This window comes from Onychostoma macrolepis, chromosome 07, assembly GCF_012432095.1.
Source record: "Onychostoma macrolepis isolate SWU-2019 chromosome 07, ASM1243209v1, whole genome shotgun sequence".
Taxonomy (NCBI): domain Eukaryota; kingdom Metazoa; phylum Chordata; class Actinopteri; order Cypriniformes; family Cyprinidae; genus Onychostoma; species Onychostoma macrolepis.
This window is the reverse complement of record NC_081161.1, coordinates 37,263,754-37,284,575: the sequence shown is the minus strand read 5'-3', so window position 1 is coordinate 37,284,575 and position 20,822 is coordinate 37,263,754. Positions and strand designations below refer to the sequence as shown.

General features: G+C 39.4%; 5 protein-coding genes across 8 annotated transcripts; 2 read left to right on the top strand and 3 right to left on the bottom strand.

Moving 5' to 3' along the window:
- The first annotated feature begins 66 nt into the window (after nucleotides 1-66).
- On the top strand, nucleotides 67-4,015 carry LOC131544039 (zinc-binding protein A33-like). 3 transcript variants are annotated; one of them, XM_058781972.1, is made up of 8 exons: nucleotides 67-548; nucleotides 783-883; nucleotides 1,253-1,808; nucleotides 1,922-2,017; nucleotides 2,198-2,413; nucleotides 2,495-2,633; nucleotides 2,719-2,754; nucleotides 3,470-4,015. In XM_058781972.1, exons 3-8 carry the CDS (start codon nucleotides 1,263-1,265, stop codon nucleotides 4,012-4,014), a joined length of 1,578 nt encoding a protein of 525 aa, XP_058637955.1. In that variant the 5' UTR covers nucleotides 67-548; nucleotides 783-883; nucleotides 1,253-1,262; the 3' UTR covers nucleotide 4,015. The 3 variants fall into 3 exon arrangements, with proteins under 3 accessions (XP_058637955.1, XP_058637956.1, XP_058637957.1); XM_058781973.1 differs by lacking the exon at nucleotides 783-883; XM_058781974.1 differs by lacking the exon at nucleotides 2,719-2,754.
- A 663-nt stretch (nucleotides 4,016-4,678) lies between these two features.
- si:ch211-212k18.13 (ubiquitin carboxyl-terminal hydrolase 47) lies at nucleotides 4,679-8,647 on the bottom strand. Its single transcript, XM_058781975.1, has 12 exons — nucleotides 8,532-8,647; nucleotides 8,233-8,317; nucleotides 7,201-7,317; nucleotides 6,933-7,060; nucleotides 6,656-6,726; nucleotides 6,386-6,511; nucleotides 6,143-6,238; nucleotides 5,883-6,023; nucleotides 5,654-5,788; nucleotides 5,531-5,553; nucleotides 5,403-5,437; nucleotides 4,679-5,286 (listed from the first exon to the last, which is right to left on the bottom strand). Exons 2-12 carry the CDS (start codon nucleotides 8,277-8,279, stop codon nucleotides 4,679-4,681), a joined length of 1,527 nt encoding a protein of 508 aa, XP_058637958.1. The 5' UTR covers nucleotides 8,280-8,317; nucleotides 8,532-8,647.
- Nucleotides 8,648-8,888: 241 nt separating this feature from the next.
- zgc:194655 (uncharacterized protein LOC794380 homolog) lies at nucleotides 8,889-9,582 on the bottom strand. The gene is made up of 2 exons (XM_058781986.1): nucleotides 9,430-9,582; nucleotides 8,889-9,286 (listed from the first exon to the last, which is right to left on the bottom strand). The coding sequence occupies exons 1-2, from the start codon at nucleotides 9,572-9,574 to the stop codon at nucleotides 9,147-9,149; spliced, it is 285 nt and encodes a 94-aa protein (XP_058637969.1). The 5' UTR covers nucleotides 9,575-9,582; the 3' UTR covers nucleotides 8,889-9,146.
- Nucleotides 9,583-10,000: 418 nt separating this feature from the next.
- si:ch211-212k18.15 (uncharacterized protein LOC563681 homolog) lies at nucleotides 10,001-20,769 on the top strand. 2 transcript variants are annotated; one of them, XM_058781984.1, is made up of 4 exons: nucleotides 10,001-10,131; nucleotides 18,054-18,154; nucleotides 18,241-18,414; nucleotides 18,518-20,769. In XM_058781984.1, the coding sequence occupies exons 1-4, from the start codon at nucleotides 10,050-10,052 to the stop codon at nucleotides 18,968-18,970; spliced, it is 810 nt and encodes a 269-aa protein (XP_058637967.1). In that variant the 5' UTR covers nucleotides 10,001-10,049; the 3' UTR covers nucleotides 18,971-20,769. The 2 variants fall into 2 exon arrangements, with proteins under 2 accessions (XP_058637967.1, XP_058637968.1); XM_058781985.1 differs by having other exon boundaries at nucleotides 10,056-10,195; nucleotides 17,412-18,154.
- Nucleotides 10,161-11,896, bottom strand: LOC131544044 (uncharacterized). Its single transcript, XM_058781983.1, has 2 exons — nucleotides 10,917-11,896; nucleotides 10,161-10,382 (listed from the first exon to the last, which is right to left on the bottom strand). Exon 1 carries the CDS (start codon nucleotides 11,851-11,853, stop codon nucleotides 10,957-10,959), a length of 897 nt encoding a protein of 298 aa, XP_058637966.1. The 5' UTR covers nucleotides 11,854-11,896; the 3' UTR covers nucleotides 10,161-10,382; nucleotides 10,917-10,956.
- Nucleotides 20,770-20,822: the final 53 nt, after the last annotated feature.

Sequence of the window (20,822 nt, the reverse complement as noted above, 5' to 3'; positions counted from 1 at the left end):
AGTTAAAAAAACAGCCATGTTTTCCGTTTCGTTTTTATTTTTATTTTCATTCGTTTTTATTTAAACGAACAGGACTTTTCAATGCTGTAGCCTGCGATATATTATATGTGCAGGTGTTTCCGTTTTAATAATAATTTTTCCTTTGAGTTCATGAAATACAGCGTGTAGCTAATAGTCAAGGAAAGTTGGTTTTGGAAATCTCTCTCTAACTGTTACTTGCTTTGGTGAAATCATGGATCTGTTATCCGAAACTGGCATAACAAACGCCCGTCACATATCATCCTTGTTGAGTTGTGAGAAATAGGTATACTACAAGGTTGAGTTAGTTAATTAATTAGGTCTAAAACATATGATAAATTAGATGCGTAGAGGCTTCAAATGCAAATTACAGCAGCTTCATTGGCTGCGCTGGCCAAGAAGTTGTTCCTATATAGTTTCCCATCTTAATCGTCCAAGTTTCCAGTTTTGTTGTGATTGAATGTGATTCAGCTGCTCGTCTTTCTTTGGATAACCATTGACTATTAAGCGACTGAATCAATCACTGAATGGTAAGTAGGCTAGCCTATATAATTGTAGAACTGAATACATTTGATTAGACTTAATTTGATTAGACATGGACAAGCTTTACGGTAAATTGATGCACTGAATTTTGAAGACAGTTTAGCAATGGTTTTACGAACGATTTCACAAAGTTGTCTTGAGTGTGTGGGGACCTTTAAGCATTTTAATTGTGAATAGAAAAGTGATAAATATGTTACTTTGATTCTTAATGTGTTTTATAGGCTATGCTAAAAACCTGAAAATCAGGTTTGACTATGAGGTTTGGCTATAGACCCTAAGGCAAAACTGATCGTCTACACACCCAAACTTGCCATCACAAGAGGTTAATGCAAATTATGATGCTTTATGATGCTTTCAACTTCATCAGACACATCTTTAACACTATTAATTATAATAAATAAACAACTACGTGTCTACCATCCAAAACATTTACCAGTGTGAAGTTGTTTTGTTCAATTTATGGAAAAAACAAAAATGGCAGATGTGCTTCTTAGATTTTTAGCATGAATAACAACAGCATTATAGGATGACATTTTGGCATTTTAAATAATGTAATTTTCTTTTATAATTTGAAATTCTGGAGCTAATGAAAAGTTTGCTTCAAAAGTTTTTTTCCTCTATTTCTGTTTGTCTGCTAAATTCAGTTACTATAACTGATGTATAACTGAGGGTTGTTTGTTTATGATTTTAGCTGTAAAGTCATGGCTTCCTCCAGCAGTGTGTCTGAAGTAAGCCTCACATGTTCCATATGTCTGGATGTGTTCACTGACCCTGTAACCACTTCCTGTGGCCACAACTTCTGCATGGTCTGCATCAGAAGCCACAGAGACCGCAGTCCATGCTCAAGGTGCCCACTGTGTGGGAAGGCATTGGACTCAAAACAAGATTTTAACATAAACAGAATCATTAAAGAAATTGCAGAGGGCATCAAAAGGAAACGGGTCGAGGAGAAGTCTGAAGTGTCCTGTGATAGTTGTCCAAAGAAAAAAATGCGGACTGCTATTAAGTCATGCTTACACTGTGCAACCTCTTTCTGCGAGTCTCACTTGGAGCCCCATAAAACTGCAGAAAAACTCATGAAACACAAACTAATTAACCCTGTGAAGAATCTTGAGGAATACATTTGCAAGAATCATGAAAGACCTCTGGATCTTTACTGTAGAGATGATCAGACAGCCATCTGTCAGTTCTGCACCGAGAGTGACCACAAGACTCATAATACTGTTCCTCTGGAGAAGGAGAGTTTGGTAATTATATCTAGAACACTCACTATGAAAATGAACAAAATTTTTCCAACATTATAAATATTACCAACATTTGCATGCTGATGCTATACTACATCCATGTCTTTTTTTCACAGAAATTACTGATGAATAAAAAGATTGCGGTGCAGCAGAAAGTTCAGGACAGGTTCAGGAAGATTAAAGAAATTAAACATTCTTTGAGGTTTAACAAAGTAAGTGGCATTGATTTGATTAATAGGATTTTATTTCTGAAGAAATTATGCATTGCTTTTATACTTGTTTGGTCAATCAACTTCAAGGTCCTCAAGATCATTTAGTTTTATTTTGTATCATGCTTTGACAGTGTAGTGATGATTTTCCATTTAATTATATAATATTTTTACTCGCAACAGCAAGCCAAAGAGAAGGAGACTGATGAGAACATCAAGTTTTTTAAGGACGTCTTTGATAGAAGCAATGCGGAGCTACTTGAGCTCACAGAGAAAAAGCATAAAGAAACAGAAAGACGAGGAGAAAAGCTCATCAGAGAGCTAGATGAAGAGATTGTGGAGCTAAAGAGAAGACAAACTGAGCTGGAGAAGCTCTCACATCCTATGGATTTCACACAAGTCAGTCTCTGTCAACAAACCATGGTAAGAAATGAAGCCACGTGCACACTTGGTTTAAGGGCCTTTTCCCCTCTGTTGTAGATTATTAGCCTCCTGCGCGACCCCAAATATACCAACCGCTCAAAAAACATCAGCTTTAGCACTCTTGAACATGGAGGTATTCTGAGGAAGACCATATCACATCTTCAGAGCGTCCTGGATGAGAAAATGAGAGAAACTGGTAAATATTCACCATGTAACCTATTATATTTACTCCATACACTCTTTAATCAGACAGAAACATATTTTTTTCATTCTTGTTGTAGTTGGCAGAGATCTGCGGAGTATAAAACATTATGCAGGTATGGTAAATCTGACTGCTTAAAGTTACATTTAGCATACTAAAAATTAACAGTTAAACTAAAGGCCCGTTCATACTAAACAATAACAATAACTATATTAGGATCCTCACCAATGGACAATAACTGTTTATGTGCTGCTGTTTTAGCGTCTGCCGCTTTAAATGGCTGAGCTCTTTAAAGCAGGATGGACTCTGATTGGCTGTCAGTGTTTTTGTCTAAGTTAGTTTAAAATACTTCTTTTTACCCTTGACCAAAGAATAAAAAGGAACTTCGCTGTGAGTATATCAGGACCTTAAGGCCCATTCACACCAAGGACATATATAGTTTAAATCACTTTGAGAATAATTTTTTATTCCAGCTGATAAAAGACAAAAACACTGACAGCCAATCAGAGTCCATCCTGCTTTAAATAGGATACTGATACTGATAGCTAGCATCCCGACATGACCCATGCTGTTGAGAGTGGTGTTTAGATGAATATGTAATGTGCTGTGTGCTTTCCAAACAAAATAACCATAGAACAAACTCCTGAAACAAACTTTGTTTTAGCCTGATGACGTTACACCAGGATTATATGGGGGGCCTTAAACTTTATAACAGAAAAGAAAATAACCCTTTATACTGATTTCTTAAGCACCAAATAAAGTTTTACATGAATAAAAGGGAAATAATGACTTGGCCAAAAGTTTACATGAACCTTTATATCATTTTTTAGTGGATGTGACACTTGACCCTGATACAGCTCATCCTGAGCTCATGCTGTCTGACGATGGGAAAACGGTCTGGAATACCGGCAAGTCACAGAACATTCCTGACACCCCAAAAAGGTTTAATTATTGCTCATGTGTCTTAGGAAAGGAGGGGTTCTCCTCACAGAAATTTTACTATGAGGTTCAAGTCAGTGGGATGGATTGGGATTTAGGTGTGGCAAAAGAATCCATAGACAGAAAAGGGGATATTGGACTCAACCCAGAGAATGGATATTGGACTATATGGCTGAGGAAGTGGACTGAGTATGCAGCGAATGACCGCCTTCCTGTCCCTCTCACCTTGAAAGAGAAGCCAGTAAAAGTGGGAGTGTTTGTGGATTTTGAGCAGGGTTTGGTCTCTTTTTATGATGTTGAAGCCAGGTATCATATCTATTCTTTCACTGGGCAGTCTTTTCCTGAAAAGCTCTATCCATATTTCAGTCCTGGAGAATGTGAGCAAGGGCAGAACTCACATCCTCTGATCATTACACCCGTTGACCCAGTCGAATAAATCAACTTTTAAAGGAACTATTAAAATGAGTCTTTGTAGTCTTAACCCTCTCAGACCTAAATGGTGTTATTTGCAAGTATGACCATACTTTATTTCTTCTCTAAATTCAACAATGAATGATAATTAATCAAAATAATCAATTCAGTCTTTTTAAAAAATATTCTGATGTCTGTTACATTGTTTGAATTTGAATGTCATTATTGGAAATTATAAATGTATGTATGTATAACAGTGGGGTTATTACACATTTAATACAAAGAAACAAATATGTGGATAAAGCATCAGATTCATTTAGTTTCATTTATTGTTTTTTCAGTAGTTTATTTTCAATTTTCAGAATTGTGATATGTTCATTTTTCTTCAAAAACTCAGTTTGTCAATTTCAAATAATAATGTTTTTAAAATAATAATGTACAAAAACTGCATGAAAATAAAAAAGTTTGGCTCATTTGATTCATTTGAAAGTATGTAAGTGGCAAAAACACTCAAAATTGCAACTAAAAATGAGATGACACAAGAAAACATTCAGTGATTAAACACATTCCAAAAGAAAATCTTCTCTCATTAGTTACAGCTTTTGTGCACTCAATTACATTTCAGTTATTTTGTCTGCAAGACCCAAGACATTTGATATTTTTCAACAACTTTAATGTTTATGGTATTTTCATCTTCTTCTTAAGAACTGTTTCCTTTTCGCACAGCGCTTTAATTTTCTTTTTGAAATTGCAGTAGCTTCTTCTGATGTCACCATCTCGTTGAGTTTTTCAAGCAGATCTGAGGTGTAATTGTGACTGTCAGTAACATGATATCTATCCTGACAGCTATGAACCACTTTACCAAGCTTGCTGCGTTTGGAAATAAATATTTTAATGGTTTCCTGAAGATTTTCAAGCTCTTTCCCTTTTGTGAAGATAACCATCATATGTTTTGTGGTTCCTGAATCTAGTCGTTTTCTGAAGGCATGGAAAAGACCTTGTTGTTGATCGCTAAATTTACATATTGGTGTGACCCAGAGAATCACATTGGGGCCTGGGTCACATAACTCAATGCATCTTTCCATTTCCTTTCTCCAACTCAATTCATCGAGGGAAAAGAGATTTGGAGTGTCCACTACAGTGATCTTTTCCACTGTCTTTGCCATGGACTCTTTGGTCACAGTCTCTGATCCACTTCCACAAGGAAAGTAATTTCCACCGAGGATGGTGTTGCCTACTGTACTTTTCCCAGATCTGGAAGGCCCTATTAGAAGGATCCTTAAAGGATGTGGAACCGCTGTTTTCAACAACAAATACACATAAACGAAACATTTTAATGAATATTTTACAGCCGTTGTTGTCTCTGAAGTATCAACATGTTAAAAAAATGGAGCTGGTGTATTTCACCCTTACCTTTTCTGTACATCAGCATGTATGGTAGATTGGAGCTGTCAAAGAAAAAAGAAAATACTTTTTACTACTAAATACTACTTCCAAGAAATACCTTTCACATTTATCACAAGAGAGAGAACAACACTCACTTTTTCAGTGATGTTTCTGAAGTCTGTAAAAATTGACATGAATATTAAAGAATAAAAGTACAGTTTGAGTCATATAAATTAGCTTTATCCTATAATGCTAATCAAACCAACAAACAAATGTACCTGTGTTACGGTACAGTCATCAAAACGGTACCATATTTTATTTTCATAAGATCTGATGATTGCATCGTAGTGTCCACCAGTGTATCCACCCTTATGGTTGATAACGGCATAAAGATCATATTTAGGCCAATTATCCTGCAGAGACAGACAAGGTTTTTTAAGGTTTAGACTATTTTGTACTGATTTTAAATAGCAGTTTACATTTGGTACGATGATTTATTAATGATACCTCATTGGAGGTACTTGGAGGTAAACTTAGAGGTACATCCAGATGACATTCGTTCTTCTTGTATCTCATCTGTATGTAATCAAAGTCAAACCTCTTCAGATGCAGAGTGAGAACAGAGGGATATTCATCTATTTTACTCCACTGCAAGAGTTGGAAAATTGCAAGAAAAAACACATGTTGAAAACTCATAAATTCTTTTTTTGTCAGTTCCGAACGGTCATCTGAATGGGTGATGGATGTTTATATTTTCTTTTACTCACAATTTCTGTTTCTGTTTTTTGGTCACATTCATCACAGTACATCCAGTCATCCTCTTCTAGTTTTGAATGTTTAATGAAGGTTTTCAGACCGTTTACCTATGGGTCACCATGAAAAAAACCCCCAAAAAAATAAACACCATGCGGTTTTAGGGGGAAGATATTGTAAAGCAATACCAAGAACAAAAAAAACTTTGCTAAAATAAACTTTGTTTTGTATATGATGGTCATGATTAGTCTTCCTACCACATCATACGTCTCATCGTTTCCAACATCGATAGACAGAAGTGTTGAGATGAAGTTGTTGGTTTCTCTGGTCTCCTTGCCACATGTACAGCATTTTGTTATGTTGCTCATTTTCCCTTCAAAGGCCTGGAATGTGCAAGTCATTTTTGATATGTAGGCTACTTCTTAATGTTATTGCATATTCGTAAGCCATCAATGATAATAACAGAGACTTATACAGTTAGTTGTTTAATCTCACTCAAATCGAAACACACTGAATATGTGATATACCTGAGAGGTGCGTGTCCCTACTGCTTTCAAAATCTTCCGATAATACTCCACCGCATCTTGTTGCTCAAACACTTGAAGATTAAAAAAATTATATGAAAACAGTCTAAATTTTATGTAAATAATTTCATCAAACAAATACAATTTTGTGGAAATAATAAAATTGTTTTAATCATGAGCATTTAACCTATTTTGTGAAACGAAACCATTATTCAAGTATGAATGTTGGTTATTTATCACATGTCAACATTGTGTTGACTTGAAAATTAAATGAACCCACCATTTCTTACTCCAAGACCCTTGGTTATTCCTTCAGTTGTGGCTGTTTTTCCTGACAGCTGTTTGAACAGTTTCTTAAGTTGTAACAAGAGATTTTCTTCACCACAATCTCCTGGGAGGGCTTCATAACTAAATAGATCAGCGAAAATAAAAAAGCAGTAAAGAAAAAATTAGAATGGTAGTAAAGAATTGTATCATCAGTCATAGCAATAATCATAATTCTGTAGCCTAATAAATACGTTTTAAGGTTATTTATTCATTCATTTTACCTCACCACTGCCTCTCTGAATTTTGGGGTCATGAATAGACATTGCAATACTGCATTTAAGTAGCATGTGGCACCTTGATTTTTCAGCCCATTATATTGGACGTTGTTCCCGAATAGCCTACAGAAGTAACACACGTAACAGAGTCCATTAGTCCATTGCACGCGCTCGTTCCTCAAACCGTCCTGTGTGGCTGTATTGGCAAGGTATTTCACATAAAACAACAGATAGCCTACACAATAAGCAGACCACACAATAAGAATGTTTAACCTTGATCTTTCGAAAGTTACTTTTAAGCATTGATTATATGCAGAGCTGGGTAGTAACTGATTACATGTAATCTGGATTACGTAATCAGATTACTTGTAATTAGAGTAAATTACATTTTAAAATACTCGTAATCAGACTACAGTTACTTTTTTTATTGATTATATGACTACATAATATTCACACAATAGCAATAAATTATTCATCATTTATTGATTCTCTCTAATTCCTCTTTTTTTTTCTTTTAAACTTTCCTTTCTGTAGTCTACCGCTTCTATATACTCAGAAAGTCCAGTTTTGTGGACATTCACACATAGACTAGTCATTAGTCAGGTGCAACACAGCATTTGACCAATGGATTTACAAAAATCATTTCAGGTTTAAGAAGTGTTTCAACATTACATTTCCATGATTTAATTACATGTTTGCCTTTCATTAAACTCACAAACCCCCTGCAGTTTCTTTACGAGCCCCAGTTTGGGAAACCTTGATGTAATGTAATGTTTAATACATTTCATGTTGTTAATTACAATGAAAGTAATATATTTTCTCACTCTTTGTATTTTTACATCATTATGGTACAAGATTATCCTGTTTAAATCAATGTGATAAACGAGTTCGGTCAAAAGTAATCTGATTATATTGCCTATAGTGTGTAATGTAGTGGATTACGTTACAATTTTTGTCATGTAATTTGGAATCAGTTACAGATTACAATTTGTAAGTAATCTACCAGCTCTGATTATATGTGTTGATTAGTCAACCCACCTGCTGGGAGATTCGCGCTTCTCGATGACATGTCCTGGGGTTTTCATGCCGTTTAAGGAGCGGACAGAGGCTTCTGTAAACGTGTCTGTAAGGCAAACCAGTTTTGCCCTTTTGTTTGATACGTGTATGAATAAACAAATTCACAGATTTTTTTAAATGCATAGGCCTAATTTATGCTAAATTCCATTAAGTTTAGTGGGATAAAACAATAGCGAGTATTTATCACAAAGAAAACTAATAGTGAATTAAATGATTAAGACTATTCGAATATGCATCGAATATTTTGCATCCGAACTTACCTCAGCTGAAAATCGCCTTTTCTTCTGGTACACGGAGGAAATTCATATAGAACAAAGCACAGTCTTATTGCTGATTAATTACCTCAGTTTCAAACTATTAGCACGTCCAACTTCGCCAGACAACTGACAAGTAACTTAATAGCCTAGTTTTACTTTCGAATTCACGCGTTAATGTATAAACAACGGAAACTGTCAAGAGGACAGAACTTAAATGCAAAGAACATCATTCAAAATTTATCATTTTATTTCACATTTGATAATATTCATTTGAAAAAACTAAACAGTTAGGATTTATTAATTGTTGCCAACTAAATAAAATAGGCTAATTTATCCAAGAAGGCCTAACAATCATAAATCATAATTCTTAAAATCAAATTGTATTTTCTTTATCGATAAAATTCCTGAAATGGGTTTCAAAGACTGCTCTGATTAGGCTATATCCCCGATGTGAGGTGACAGATCCCCATTTACAGTATCCCACACTCATAATAGCATACAATAGGCTGGATAACAACACATTGATTCATTAATCAAGAAGTGTCTCTGTGTTTAAAATGTTGTCCTGTCGACGAGACCCTTAAGCTGGACTTCATTCCGGCAGGGACTCGTTTCTTCTCAGCATGTTTGGAAACCTCCGGGTAGACGTAAGACCATGAAGAGAGTGGAGCGATCCTTAATTTGGTGGTCTAAAAGCGTGTCATTGTCTTCTAGTTGTTTATCTGTGTACAGCAGCCTCAGGGACGATGGATCATCCCCTATGATACGATTTAAGAAACAAGGTTAAACCATCGGTTACAGACCGGAAATAAAACAGCTAACTTTTAAAGACATGCATAGGCCTGTGTATTTAATTAGACTAGGACTAAATGGATTAACATATTTTAGCATTTGATCTTACCTGCCTGCCCGGGCAATTTTTCTGCAATTTTCTTTTTGAATTGCAAAATTGTCGTCGTGTTGAATTCTTCCTCTGATGTCGCAACATCGACCGTTTTCTTCTCCCCCTTTATTCCAACCACAATGATCTGGTAAATCTTTCCCATTTTAGGAGAACACCTAAACAAGTTACTGGAAAACTCCGTATGAACCGTGGACGTTTCACTTTCTGTTCAATATGCCTGAGATGTTGACGCCCTAGCCTAGGCTATTTGATAAAAAATAAATAGGGTCATATTCGCCTAAATCTTTGCTCTTTAGATAATAACAATAACAATAATAAAAAATAAAAAATAAAAATAAAAAAAAATCACACTATCTACTTTTGCCGTTAAAATGTATCAATTTATTCAGTTTATTCTAATTCTATAATTTATTCTGCAACAATTATAGCTGCTTCTTTGGAAAGAGGAAACACAAACACTGGAAAATTAGCTACTCATTTATTAGCCTGTAACTTAACGTGACAGGTATCCAACTCGAGCCCTCAGCCAGGAAGCCATGTGACAAACTGGAAAGAGAACAAAACACTGTCAACATAATAACCTAAGTTTCATTTTTAAACTGACAGCTGGAGCGACAATGACGGAACAACAGCAGGAGGAAAAACGCTACGATCCCAACGACAAAACACTTAAGTTTGTAACGCGACAGGATGACATAAGTATGTATATAGCCTTACATTTATGTAAACTCACGTTAGATGAAGATGACAGTCATTTCGGTAGGTGAAAAAATGGTTAGCTTTAGTAGCTATTCACCATATAATTATTTGCCGGTTCAGGGTACTGATCCACCAAAGACTGTCCGATTAGAGACAAAGCAAAGATGCACTCGTCTTATGAGAATAACCCATTTATTGTCATCACTCAACAGACTGTAGTCGAGGCTGTGATGTTATGTAGTTGTGGTTTTCTACAAAATAAAGCAGTGACATAAACATGAATATACAGAATATACATGATAATAGTCAAATTATAACAAACTGGCAATAACACAACACAATAAGTTACGCTTAGTAATTAAACATGAACATTATTGGCAAAGATAGGTAGCAATACAAGGCAGACTGTAATTTCTATCTTATAAGCAGCGCACAGCTGTAACTTGATACCTTATTAGAGTCACGCTGCACGTACAGCGCCACTTTGTCTGAGTGACGACAGTGCATGCGCGTAGAAGGTTGTTACAACACTTTTCCCGTTATATATATAAAGAATACGATGAACTTGCTTCAAACGGGAACATAACTTGTACTAATAACAACAAATTTAACTCTAACACTCACAAGATGGAAGATATGTATAGACATAAGCAACAGGGTTATACGCATACTTAATATGAATGCACGCATACGCACGTAGATATCGTTACCTCACAGGCGTAATAACGTGTTTACAAAGGCAAATTAGTCTCACATCAACTACATCATTAACAATCCAAACTTACTTTTGCATTCACGCACAACACTTTGTCCAAAAGGTGATCTTTAAACAGTCCGTAAACTATGATGTCGCAGAAACTTAAACGTCCGTCTCCGACTGACCATCTCAGACTGAGGGTATACTGTCAGGGGGAGTGAAGCATCTGGCCGCCCCATTAGGAAACAATTTGGAGTAATGGGGTCAGGATCGGAAGCATCGGATGACGTATATCCCAATGGTTTGGAGTTCAAAATTCCTTCAATCTCCACCAGTACAGTTTGCAGGACCTCAAAGGTCACAGATTGAGTTCCTAGAGTAACCATCAGTGCATTTTTCAAAGAACGAATTTCTCGCTCCCAACAGCCTCCGAAGTGTGGTGAGTTAGGGGGATTGAAATGGAATTCAATCTGCTGTTTTGCTAATTGTCTCTGCAGATCTGGGGCAAGAGCTGTAAAGGCTTCTCTTAGCTCTCTTTCACCCCCTCTGAAATTTGTGCCTTGGTCTGACAAGAGTTCATGGGGTTTTCCTCGTCTAGCCATGAACCGCCTGAGTGCCATAAGGAAGGAATCGGTTTCCAGACTATGGAGAATGTCGATATATACTGCTCTGGTGGTGAGGCATTTGAAGATTATTCCCCATTTCTTCTCACTGCGCCGACCCGTTCTGACAGCATAGGGACCAAAGCAGTCTACGCCAGTGGAGTAAAAGGTGGGCTTGAAAAGACGCAGCCTGGCGGGGGGGAGGTCCGCCATTTTAGGTACCTCTGGGTTTTTTCTCCATTTCTGACACTGGACACACTCTCGCTGCAAACTCTTGATGGCCTCTCTTCCACGCAGGATCCAGTATTTACGGCGGAGTTCAGCGAACACCCTCTCAGGGCCTGGATGACAAAGTTTAGAATCATAGGTTTGGATGATAAGTTTTGTGATGGGGTGCTTTGGATCCAGTACAATAGGGTGCATGTTGTCGGTCTCCAGGTAAGTGCTATGTCGTGGCGTCCGCCGACTCGGATTAATTTGGATTCTCCATCGAGTTCCGGGGCCAGTGCTCTTAGTCGGCTGTTGCACGAAAGTGGTTTACCAGCCTTCAATTGTTCCAAGTCTGATGGGAAGCATTCCCGCTGTGCTTGCTGCAAAACATTAATCTCAGCACTTCTGTAGTCGCTGGCTGTGGGCTTACCATCGGCCGCCCCTTGAAGAGCCGTGGACTCGATTAGCTCCTCGAGAGTCTTAAACTGACTGAAATCAGAAAAAGTGAAGCAGACAAGAGTACAGGTACCAACTTTACGAAGTTCTTTATCATTTGGTTCCTCTGGAATGGGGCATTCAGGCCATAGATTGGGTGGCTCTCTCAGGAAGAGGGGTCCTTGGCACCAGCGGCTTTCGGGCCAAGCTCACAGAGACTCTTTCCCTAGTAATGTGATCTGCTGGATTACTTGCGGAGGGTACATATCGCCAGCTGTGTTTATCTGTGAGATCCTGGATCTCTGCGACCGAGTCCCCACAAACACTTTAAATCGACATGAGTCAGATTGTAACCATGTGAGGACGGTGGTTGAGTCAGTCCACAAGATTGTCTGACGTATGGGCAGATTCAACTCAGTTTGGAGTACTTTGGCAAGTTGAGCTCCAGTCAGTGCAGCGCATAGTTCCAGTCGGGGAACAGATTGTTGTTTTTTTGGTGCTACACGAGATCTGGCGGTTAGGAAAGCCATCTCCGTTTGCCCATGTTGGTCCTCCGTTCGAAGATATGCCACAGAGCCATACGCACGTTCGGAGGCATCACAGAAAACGTGTATGTCTCTTAGACTCGTTGCGGTGTCTTTGATGGGGCTACAGTAACACCGAGGAAGAACAATATTTTGTAGGGCTGGTAGCTCCTCCTCCCACTCAGTCCAGGTTTGTAACAGATCTGCTGGCAAGTGTGGATCATCCCAATCCCGTTTTTTATCCCACAGGCGTTGTACAAGAATCTTGGCACGGGTGGTATAAGGGATGAGATAGCCCAACGGGTCGTACTGGCTAGCCAGTACTCTATATATGTTGCGCATGGTGGTTTCACAACTGTTCTTGGCACGGTATTTGTAGGAGATTGTGTCAGACTGATGGTTCCAGAGGAGCCCCAATGTCGATTCCTGGACGTCTGTTCGGCCTTGTGAAATCCAGAGCTCTGCACTGTCTGATATGGAATTGTGGGACAGGTGACTAATCGTTGATGGGGCATTGCTCGACCACTGCCTCAACTCAAACCCGCCATCTGCCAGCAGGTTCCTGATTCTGTCAACGAAGCATTTTGCTTCTTCTACTGAAGTGAAACTTTGTAGGCAGTTGTCTACATAAAAGGACTTCAGCACAGAATTGTAGACATCATCTCCGGGCTGGCTATGGTCAAGGACGTGTTTCTGGAGTGCAAAGATGGCGCAGCAGGGGCTGCAGGTGGTGCCGAAAGGGAGGACCTGCCACTCGTACACGCTGGGTAGGTCCTGTACATTTAGATCTCTCCAGAGGAAGCGCAGAAGTGATTTGTCCTCTGGGAGCAGTCTAACTTGGTGGAACATCCTTGATGTCGCTGCTGACCGCCACTGAATGTTCCCTAAATCTGAGTAGCACCGCAAGTAGGGATGGCCCCAACGCTGGTCCTGGAAGTAGAAGCTCATTCAGGTTTTGTCCATGATATTGGAACGAGCAGTTGAAAACTATCCTGTTTTTCCCGTTGTGATGCACCATGTGGTGCGGGATGTACCAGGAGCAGGATGTGTCTGTCACAGCATTTAGTGGCAACTTGTTAACATAACCTGCTTGTTCCAGTTTTGCAATCTCTGTGGTATAAGCGGCTGCTTGTTGCGGATTTTGACCAGTCTCCTTTCAGTGGCCCTCAGCTGCGATAAGACGGCCTCTTTAGGTGCTTTGAGTTCGGGCATGTTCTTGACACGCAAGAGAGGGGTTGCATATCGCCTGACACCATCCACCTCAACCCTTATGGTCTTCCTTTCCAGAAGTTCTACCGCCTCTTGGTCATGTTTGGATCTGATGCACATCTTTCGTTGCACCAGGAAGTACATCCACCTGCCATAATTTCTCTACTTGCTTGTAGAGATCAGATTCGGGAATGAGACTGAGGTGAAGAGACAGTGTTGTTCGGTCATGTCCTTCCATAAGTGTTGGACCGGACCCTGTAATGTCCAGCCAAGGCAGTGTTTACGGCAGCTGGTCCACCTGGAGGCCCCAACCTGATTGGCTCCACAGGAGTGATCAGATGGGGATTATCTGATCCAATGAGCAACACAGGAGAGACCGCTTCAAAGTCTTGCAGTGGGAGCCCTTTGAGGTGCTGATATCTCTCTCAGATTCTTCACTGGGTGTGAATGTTCTGCTAAGCTTAGCTGTTGAGCAGTGAAGGCACCTTTGATATGATACCTTTTAGTCGGCTGAGCAATTGGCGAGATCACAAATGAGACTGCTGCTCCTCTGAGAACTTGTAACTCCTGCCTGATTGTTCGGAGTGGGAGGTCTTCAGGCTGACCTTTGAGGCCCAACTGCTGAGCTGCACTGTGGAGGAGGATAGTTCTCTCTGATCCATCATCCTGGATTGCGTATGCATTCATCCTCCTCTTTCCATTTCTGAGAATCACTTTACTGATCTTAAGCAGAACCTTCCTGCTGGTAGGTGGTTTATGAATCAGAAGAATCTCATTCATAGTGTTGAACAGACAGCTGTTGGAATCAGCAGTTTCATCTTGGACGAGCTTTGGATTCTCTGTTTTCCCAGCACTGATGTCATGCAGAGCCATAAGGTGTCGGCTACTGCACTGTCTGCAACGCATCTTCAGGTTACATTCTGCTGACTTATGGGTTCTGCCACAACGCCAGCATCTATTGTTGTCTTTGACCCAGCTTCGTTTTGCTCTTTAGTAAGCTGTTTGAAGTTGCTGCAGTTGTTGAGGGAGTGCTTACTGTTGTCACAGTACGGGCAGTACGGTCTCATAGAACTCCTTGAAGGTGGAGCAGGTGGTGTAGACTCAGGAATCGCCTTCTCAGTACCCAGGAAGATTGTGGTGCCTTTCGTGGCTGACTTAGAGTCTCTGATAGTCTCTCTTGTTCGTGTCGAGGGCCCTCTGCGCTGATTGCTTACAAACCTGGTAGTGTCCTCTTGAACTTCAATTTCGAACTCCAGCCATTCTGCAAAATTCAGAAGAGTAGGGATAGGCACATAATGTGGATGCGCAAATCTCCGAAACCCTGATCTTAGGTCGTGGGGAAGCTTCCCAAGCAGCCGAGACACATGAGAACCACACTGTAACTCGAAAGTGCCCTTCCTGCCTAATTGCTCCAGCATGCCAACCAGTGAACGGACTTTAAGAGCGAAAAGACGAAATGCCTTCTGGTCTCCACTAGCTATACAGGGGCCATCCATTAACTCTGCAATCCGCTGGAGAGCCAGTTGATGTGGCTGGCCATACTGTTGGTCTAAAGCAGCCATTGTCCTTGTGTAAGGATGTTGGGAATGGCAGTATGAGTCAGCGATTAGTAAAGCCTCCTCTAACTTCAGATGGTCCATCAGTATCTGAAATTTGAACCTTTCTGTCGCATTAGCTGGGAGGACATTCTCCAGAGCAATTTTAGCCGAGAACTCTCTTGGGTTGGGATGTATGAAGTCAGGGACCGTAGGAGTTGGACCTCGATACATCAGTTCTTGATCAGGTGGAGGAGATGGAGTGAGTGACCGTGGTTGTGGATGCCTGGCAGGGTCTTGAGAGTCCCTGTATGGAGAACTGGAAGAGTCCTGTTTCTGGGAATAGTACACGTCTGATCTCTGACCCTTTTGTGGCATATAATGATAGGAGGAGGTCTGTTTGGTAAGAGGAGCGGATGCTGGAGTTGGACTATGTGATGGACTTCGAAACTTGTCCTCAGTCTGAGGCTCCGTTTGTATTCTGTGGCGTTGAGCTGGTACAGGTTTGAAGCTCATTTCAACAGGACGTACCAGTGACTGGACGCGTGGTGCAGGTATAGGACGACTGGAGCTATGTTGCCTCGGAGGGGCAACAGGTGAAGGGGGCTGACTTCTAGGACGTTGCTGATCCATCTGAATTTGTAGCTGCTTCATCTGTTGCTTGAGCTGAGAAAGCTCCTCTGCATATTTGTCATTTACGTTCTGGAATGAGTCTCTTTCCTGCTGTATCATCTGCAAGGCAATGCGGAGATCCTCATTTTCTCTCCTTATGATGTCTGATGCAGATTCATACTCTTCGTCGGACCACTGTAGCGGACTGTCAGCTTCATCACCTGGTAGCAGTGGAGTAAAGCCAGTTGCGCCTTCCTCTGCTTGATCGCCTTCAGCCAGTCTGGTCGAATGGATGAGTGGTGACATGGGTTGGGTAACAGGCTTAGTGGTGAATCCAGTGAGATCGTACTCCTCATAACGCACGGAAGGACCGTCTTCCTTCTGACGCGCACAGTTGACTCCTCCTCTGCCTGCTGAGACATCTTCTATTTCTTTGGCAAGTCGAGAATCCGGCTCGAAGGACCATGAAAAATGGTTAGCTTTAGTAGCTATTCACCATATAATTATTTGCGGTTCAGGGTACTGATCCACCAAAGACTGTCCGATTAGAGACAAAGCAAAGATGCACTCGTCTTATGAGAATAACCCATTTATTGTCATCACTCAACAGACTGTAGTCGAGGCTGTGATGTTATGTAGTTGTGGTTTTCTACAAAATAAAGCAGTGACATAAACATGAATATACAGAATATACATGATAATAGTCAAATTATAACAAACTGGCAATAACACAACACAATAAGTTACGCTTAGTAATTAAACATGAACATTATTGGCAAAGATAGGTAGCAATACAAGGCAGACTGTAATTTCTATCTTATAAGCAGCGCACAGCTGTAACTTGATACCTTATTAGAGTCACGCTGCACGTACAGCGCCACTTTGTCTGAGTGACGACAGTGCATGCGCGTAGAAGGTTGTTACAACACTTTTCCCGTTATATATATAAAGAATACGATGAACTTGCTTCAAACGGGAACATAACTTGTACTAATAACAACAAATTTAACTCTAACACTCACAAGATGGAAGATATGTATAGACATAAGCAACAGGGTTATACGCATACTTAATATGAATGCACGCATACGCACGTAGATATCGTTACCTCACAGGCGTAATAACGTGTTTACAAAGGCAAATTAGTCTCACATCAACTACATCATTAACAATCCAAACTTACTTTTGCATTCACGCACAACACTTTGTCCAAAAGGTGATCTTTAAACAGTCCGTAAACTATGATGTCGCAGAAACTTAAACGTCCGTCTCCGCATGCTGCTGCACTCAACTACAGTCTCTGCAAGGGCGGGGGGAGATCACGTGGTCACGGTTTCTGAACACTGATTGGCTCAGGTGAAGTGGTCTGTGTGTGCGTGTCACTCAACATGCAGGAGGGAGAGATTTAAAAGAGAGATATTAGAATAGTAGAAACTTATAGCCTTTTTTACAGTAGGGTTCCTTAGAGAGAAACCAAAAACAAGTGTGCTTTGTCTAGCTAGTTGCATACTGAGTAGGCCTACGCGTAAGATGAGTAACAAAAATTACTGAGCGCACTTTATACTGATGGCTAACTAAATCTCAGAGCGATCTAATAGCCTATTAAATATAGCTAGTTTTTAAGGCAATGTTTAGGCTAATTACTGAATATTGAGTTATGCTACTTTATTATTATAATTTTTTTAAAGTAGCCTATAAACAGTAGCCTATGGCAGTATTCTTGGTAGTATTCTACAATATTTTGTCACATGACCTCATTATGACTCATCCAGTCATCATCTTAACAGCTGTTTTTAATGTCTTTTAGTGATAAATTAAAAATGAGTGATATTATTTCCAGTTCATTCATCACACTTGAAATGGCGAAGTCCAGTGCATTGCACAAAAGAGCGATGACCAAACATTTTGGTAAACTGATTATCTAGGTATTGCATATAAACTTTGTATTTTATGAATTCTAGTGATTGTATGCTAAGTCCTTAATGTGATCATTTAAGCAGTTACCCTGCATCCTTAGAATGCGTTAATTTAAATGAATAATATAATTATTAATATTTTTCTTGAATCTTAAGATCCCAGTTTACTAATATACTTTCAGCTGGGGATGATGACCCTGAGACTCGTCGTGCTGAGATGTCATGTGGCCATGCAGTGACTCCACAATCACTGACTGCATGGTGTCGTAGTCTGCTGGACCAGGTAATACATTTATTCAAAGTAAAGAATCAGTTCTTGCTAACAGGCACATGCAGTAAACTAAAAGTATGTCTGCGTTATATTCTCAGGGTCAGCACAAGTTCCTATGCCCTGCACTTAAAGAAGGCACAATACAAAGATGCAATGCAGAATGGCCCTATGTGGAGGTGCGGAGGTTGGCTGTACTGACACAAGAGGAGCAGTGCCATTTTGAAGAGACAATGGCTGTCCTTGCTGCAGCTGAGTACTGCGAACACAAAACAGTGAGTTACTTGGCATAAATCACAACATACATCCAAGAATAATTGCATTCTTTAATAGATTCATAAAAGTTGGCACTGAACTGTTCTTTAACTTTATCTTCAGTGTCCTGGATGCCAGACATTCGTAGAGAGGGCCGACATTACCAACCTCTGTGTCATGTGCACAATCTGCACGGCTGAGAAGGGTCGGACATTTCATTTCTGCTGGCAGTGTATGAGAGAGTGGAAAGGCCCAGGCCCTCGGTCTGACCGCTGTGACAATCCCGGCTGCACCAATCCTGACATTGAAAAGTTGGCAAAATGTCGTTATGTAACGCTACCTGAAGTCAAAAATGTGAGCTGTCCCTCAATGCGAGCTTGCCCCACTTGTGGCAACCTTGTGGAGCATGACACAACAGGGTGCAAGAATGTCATATGTAATCGCTGCAGGGTAGAATTCTGCTTTGTTTGCCTGAAAGTCACTCAAGTATGCTTGCAAACAAGCAGTTACTTCATTGCCTGTTCAGATGGGGTCGCGCCACGGCAGACTTCCATTCCTTCCTGGAACAGAAATTGAAAACCATCGAAGCAGCCAAACAAAATGATGTAAACGTGACATGATAAAATGTGAAAAATGTGTAGCTTGAATGCAATGTAAGTTGCTTTGGATTAAAGTGTGCCAAATGCACAATGCCATGTAGAAAACTGTGTTAAAATGTTTATTCCTTTTGTGTGTGATGCTATATAAAAATCATCTACAGTATATAAGGTGAAGGCTTTATGTCCATTGTTCTTATGTTGACTCTTTTATTCTTTCAATAGAATGGCATGTTCTTAATTTAACTATTTGTTTGCTCATGCAGAGGCATAAATGAGAGTGAATTTGAAGATGTTTTCATATTTTAGACATGGCCTCTTAAATTTTCTTTTGCCTTTCCAGGTGTGGCATAAATTGCTCTAATATACAACAATAAAATCAGTTAGCTGAGAAATATTGTGCCATGGTATATTTAATCAGTACTGAAAACAAAAGTAGGAAAAAATGACAGAAAATGTAAAAAACTGTTGCTTCCCAAGTTTGTAAGGTAAACAAACAAAAAACAGGAGGACATTTCTCAGTTCAAGTACAGCCATGTGACAATTTGAAATGGAATTTCCCTTAAAGTTTTCTGCAAATGTAAAGTGAAAGTCAGTACACATCAGGTATGATACCAAATTCAACATTATGACATGTGATAATAGGCAGGCTTGATAAATAAATGTGAGTAGAGCTGTGACAGTTTTGGTTTCTGTCACACTGAAACCAAGTCTTTGCTGTTTATCTGAGAACTGTGCCATTGGAAGAGGAAGACATTCCTTTATTATTCTCCAGAAATTTCCTGTTAACAAGCCAGTGGCTCAAATGTTAAACAATTTTTGACAAATGTTAAATGGATTTTCCCTTAAAGCCCAAAACATTTACGCAAATATGAACAGATCAGATGTTGTTTACAAAACTTCATGAAAAATATGAAGCAGTTAAATTAAATAATGCAATAATTGTCATGCAAATGTTGAAATATAAATACTGATAAAAATGGGTCCTTCTTGGGTGCATGGTAATCTATCGATGAGTTTTGCTCCTAATTATGGTTCATCTCATACTGACATCTTCAGTCACAGTGGAATAAATGCAGGCATTCTTAAACTCTTCTAACCCTTATTTTTATTATTATTATTTTTACTTGGACATACTGTACTAGGACCATCAGGTATAGACTAATAAAGAAAGACTAACAATGCCCTCTAGTGTGTAAGTATGCAATTAACCCGTAAAAGGTTGTTGTCAGCTACATATGGAGCATTTAAGCTGTAACAGTAAAACAAAAGACTTACATTAAAGGTTTGTAAACATTCAAGGAACATACATCTTTATATTCCTACCATAATTGTGGGCTGAGAAGAAATTGCATGAAAGCAACAATTGACTCCAAACTGAAATCTCATTAATTTAACCTGACATTGATGGAAACTGGGGCTGTATAAAGCTTAAAAAACACAAACATAAAATTGCTTCCTATAACACGTGTGCTCTCTTTCAAAGGACTCTATTCAGAAGCAAAATCTCATTTATGCTTCTGCAAATTTAAATTGACATTCAAACCTGGTCGACACAAAAGCAGGACCATTGACAACCTAGATATGCGTGTAAAAAATGACTACTGTATATATTTTAAAATAATTATTGGTGCAAAATTCAGCACTCCAGAATTGGTTAACACTTCTAATGATGTAGTCTTAATTTGTGAACCAGAGTATCCCCAAATATGGTGCATAGCATGAGATTTTAGCTCGTCTGTACCTTCCTACAGACCTTTAGGTTTCTTCTACTTTGTAATCAACTTTCTTTAATACTAATGAAACCAATCTCAAAAACTTTAAGACATAAG

Coding starts and splice junctions, on each gene's coding strand:
- zgc:194655 (XM_058781986.1), bottom strand. CDS start 9,574: ATGGGAAAGATTTACCAGATCATTGTGGTTGGAATAAAGGGGGAGAAG. Junction 9,287..9,429: donor AAAATTGCCCGGGCAGGCAG/GTAAGATCAAAT, acceptor ATCGTATCATAG/GGGATGATCCATCGTCCCTG.
- LOC131544044 (XM_058781983.1), bottom strand. CDS start 11,853: ATGCACCCTATTGTACTGGATCCAAAGCACCCCATCACAAAACTTATC.
- si:ch211-212k18.15 (XM_058781984.1), top strand. CDS start 10,050: ATGACGGAACAACAGCAGGAGGAAAAACGCTACGATCCCAACGACAAA. Junction 18,155..18,240: donor GTCGTAGTCTGCTGGACCAG/GTAATACATTTA, acceptor TTATATTCTCAG/GGTCAGCACAAGTTCCTATG. Junction 18,415..18,517: donor AGTACTGCGAACACAAAACA/GTGAGTTACTTG, acceptor CTTTATCTTCAG/TGTCCTGGATGCCAGACATT.
- LOC131544039 (XM_058781973.1), top strand. CDS start 1,263: ATGGCTTCCTCCAGCAGTGTGTCTGAAGTAAGCCTCACATGTTCCATA. Junction 2,018..2,197: donor ATTCTTTGAGGTTTAACAAA/GTAAGTGGCATT, acceptor TACTCGCAACAG/CAAGCCAAAGAGAAGGAGAC. Junction 2,414..2,494: donor ATCCTATGGATTTCACACAA/GTCAGTCTCTGT, acceptor CCTCTGTTGTAG/ATTATTAGCCTCCTGCGCGA.
- si:ch211-212k18.13 (XM_058781975.1), bottom strand. CDS start 8,279: ATGAAAACCCCAGGACATGTCATCGAGAAGCGCGAATCTCCCAGCAG. Junction 6,239..6,385: donor ACGATGAGACGTATGATGTG/GTAGGAAGACTA, acceptor GGTGACCCATAG/GTAAACGGTCTGAAAACCTT. Junction 5,789..5,882: donor CTCCAAGTACCTCCAATGAG/GTATCATTAATA, acceptor CTGTCTCTGCAG/GATAATTGGCCTAAATATGA.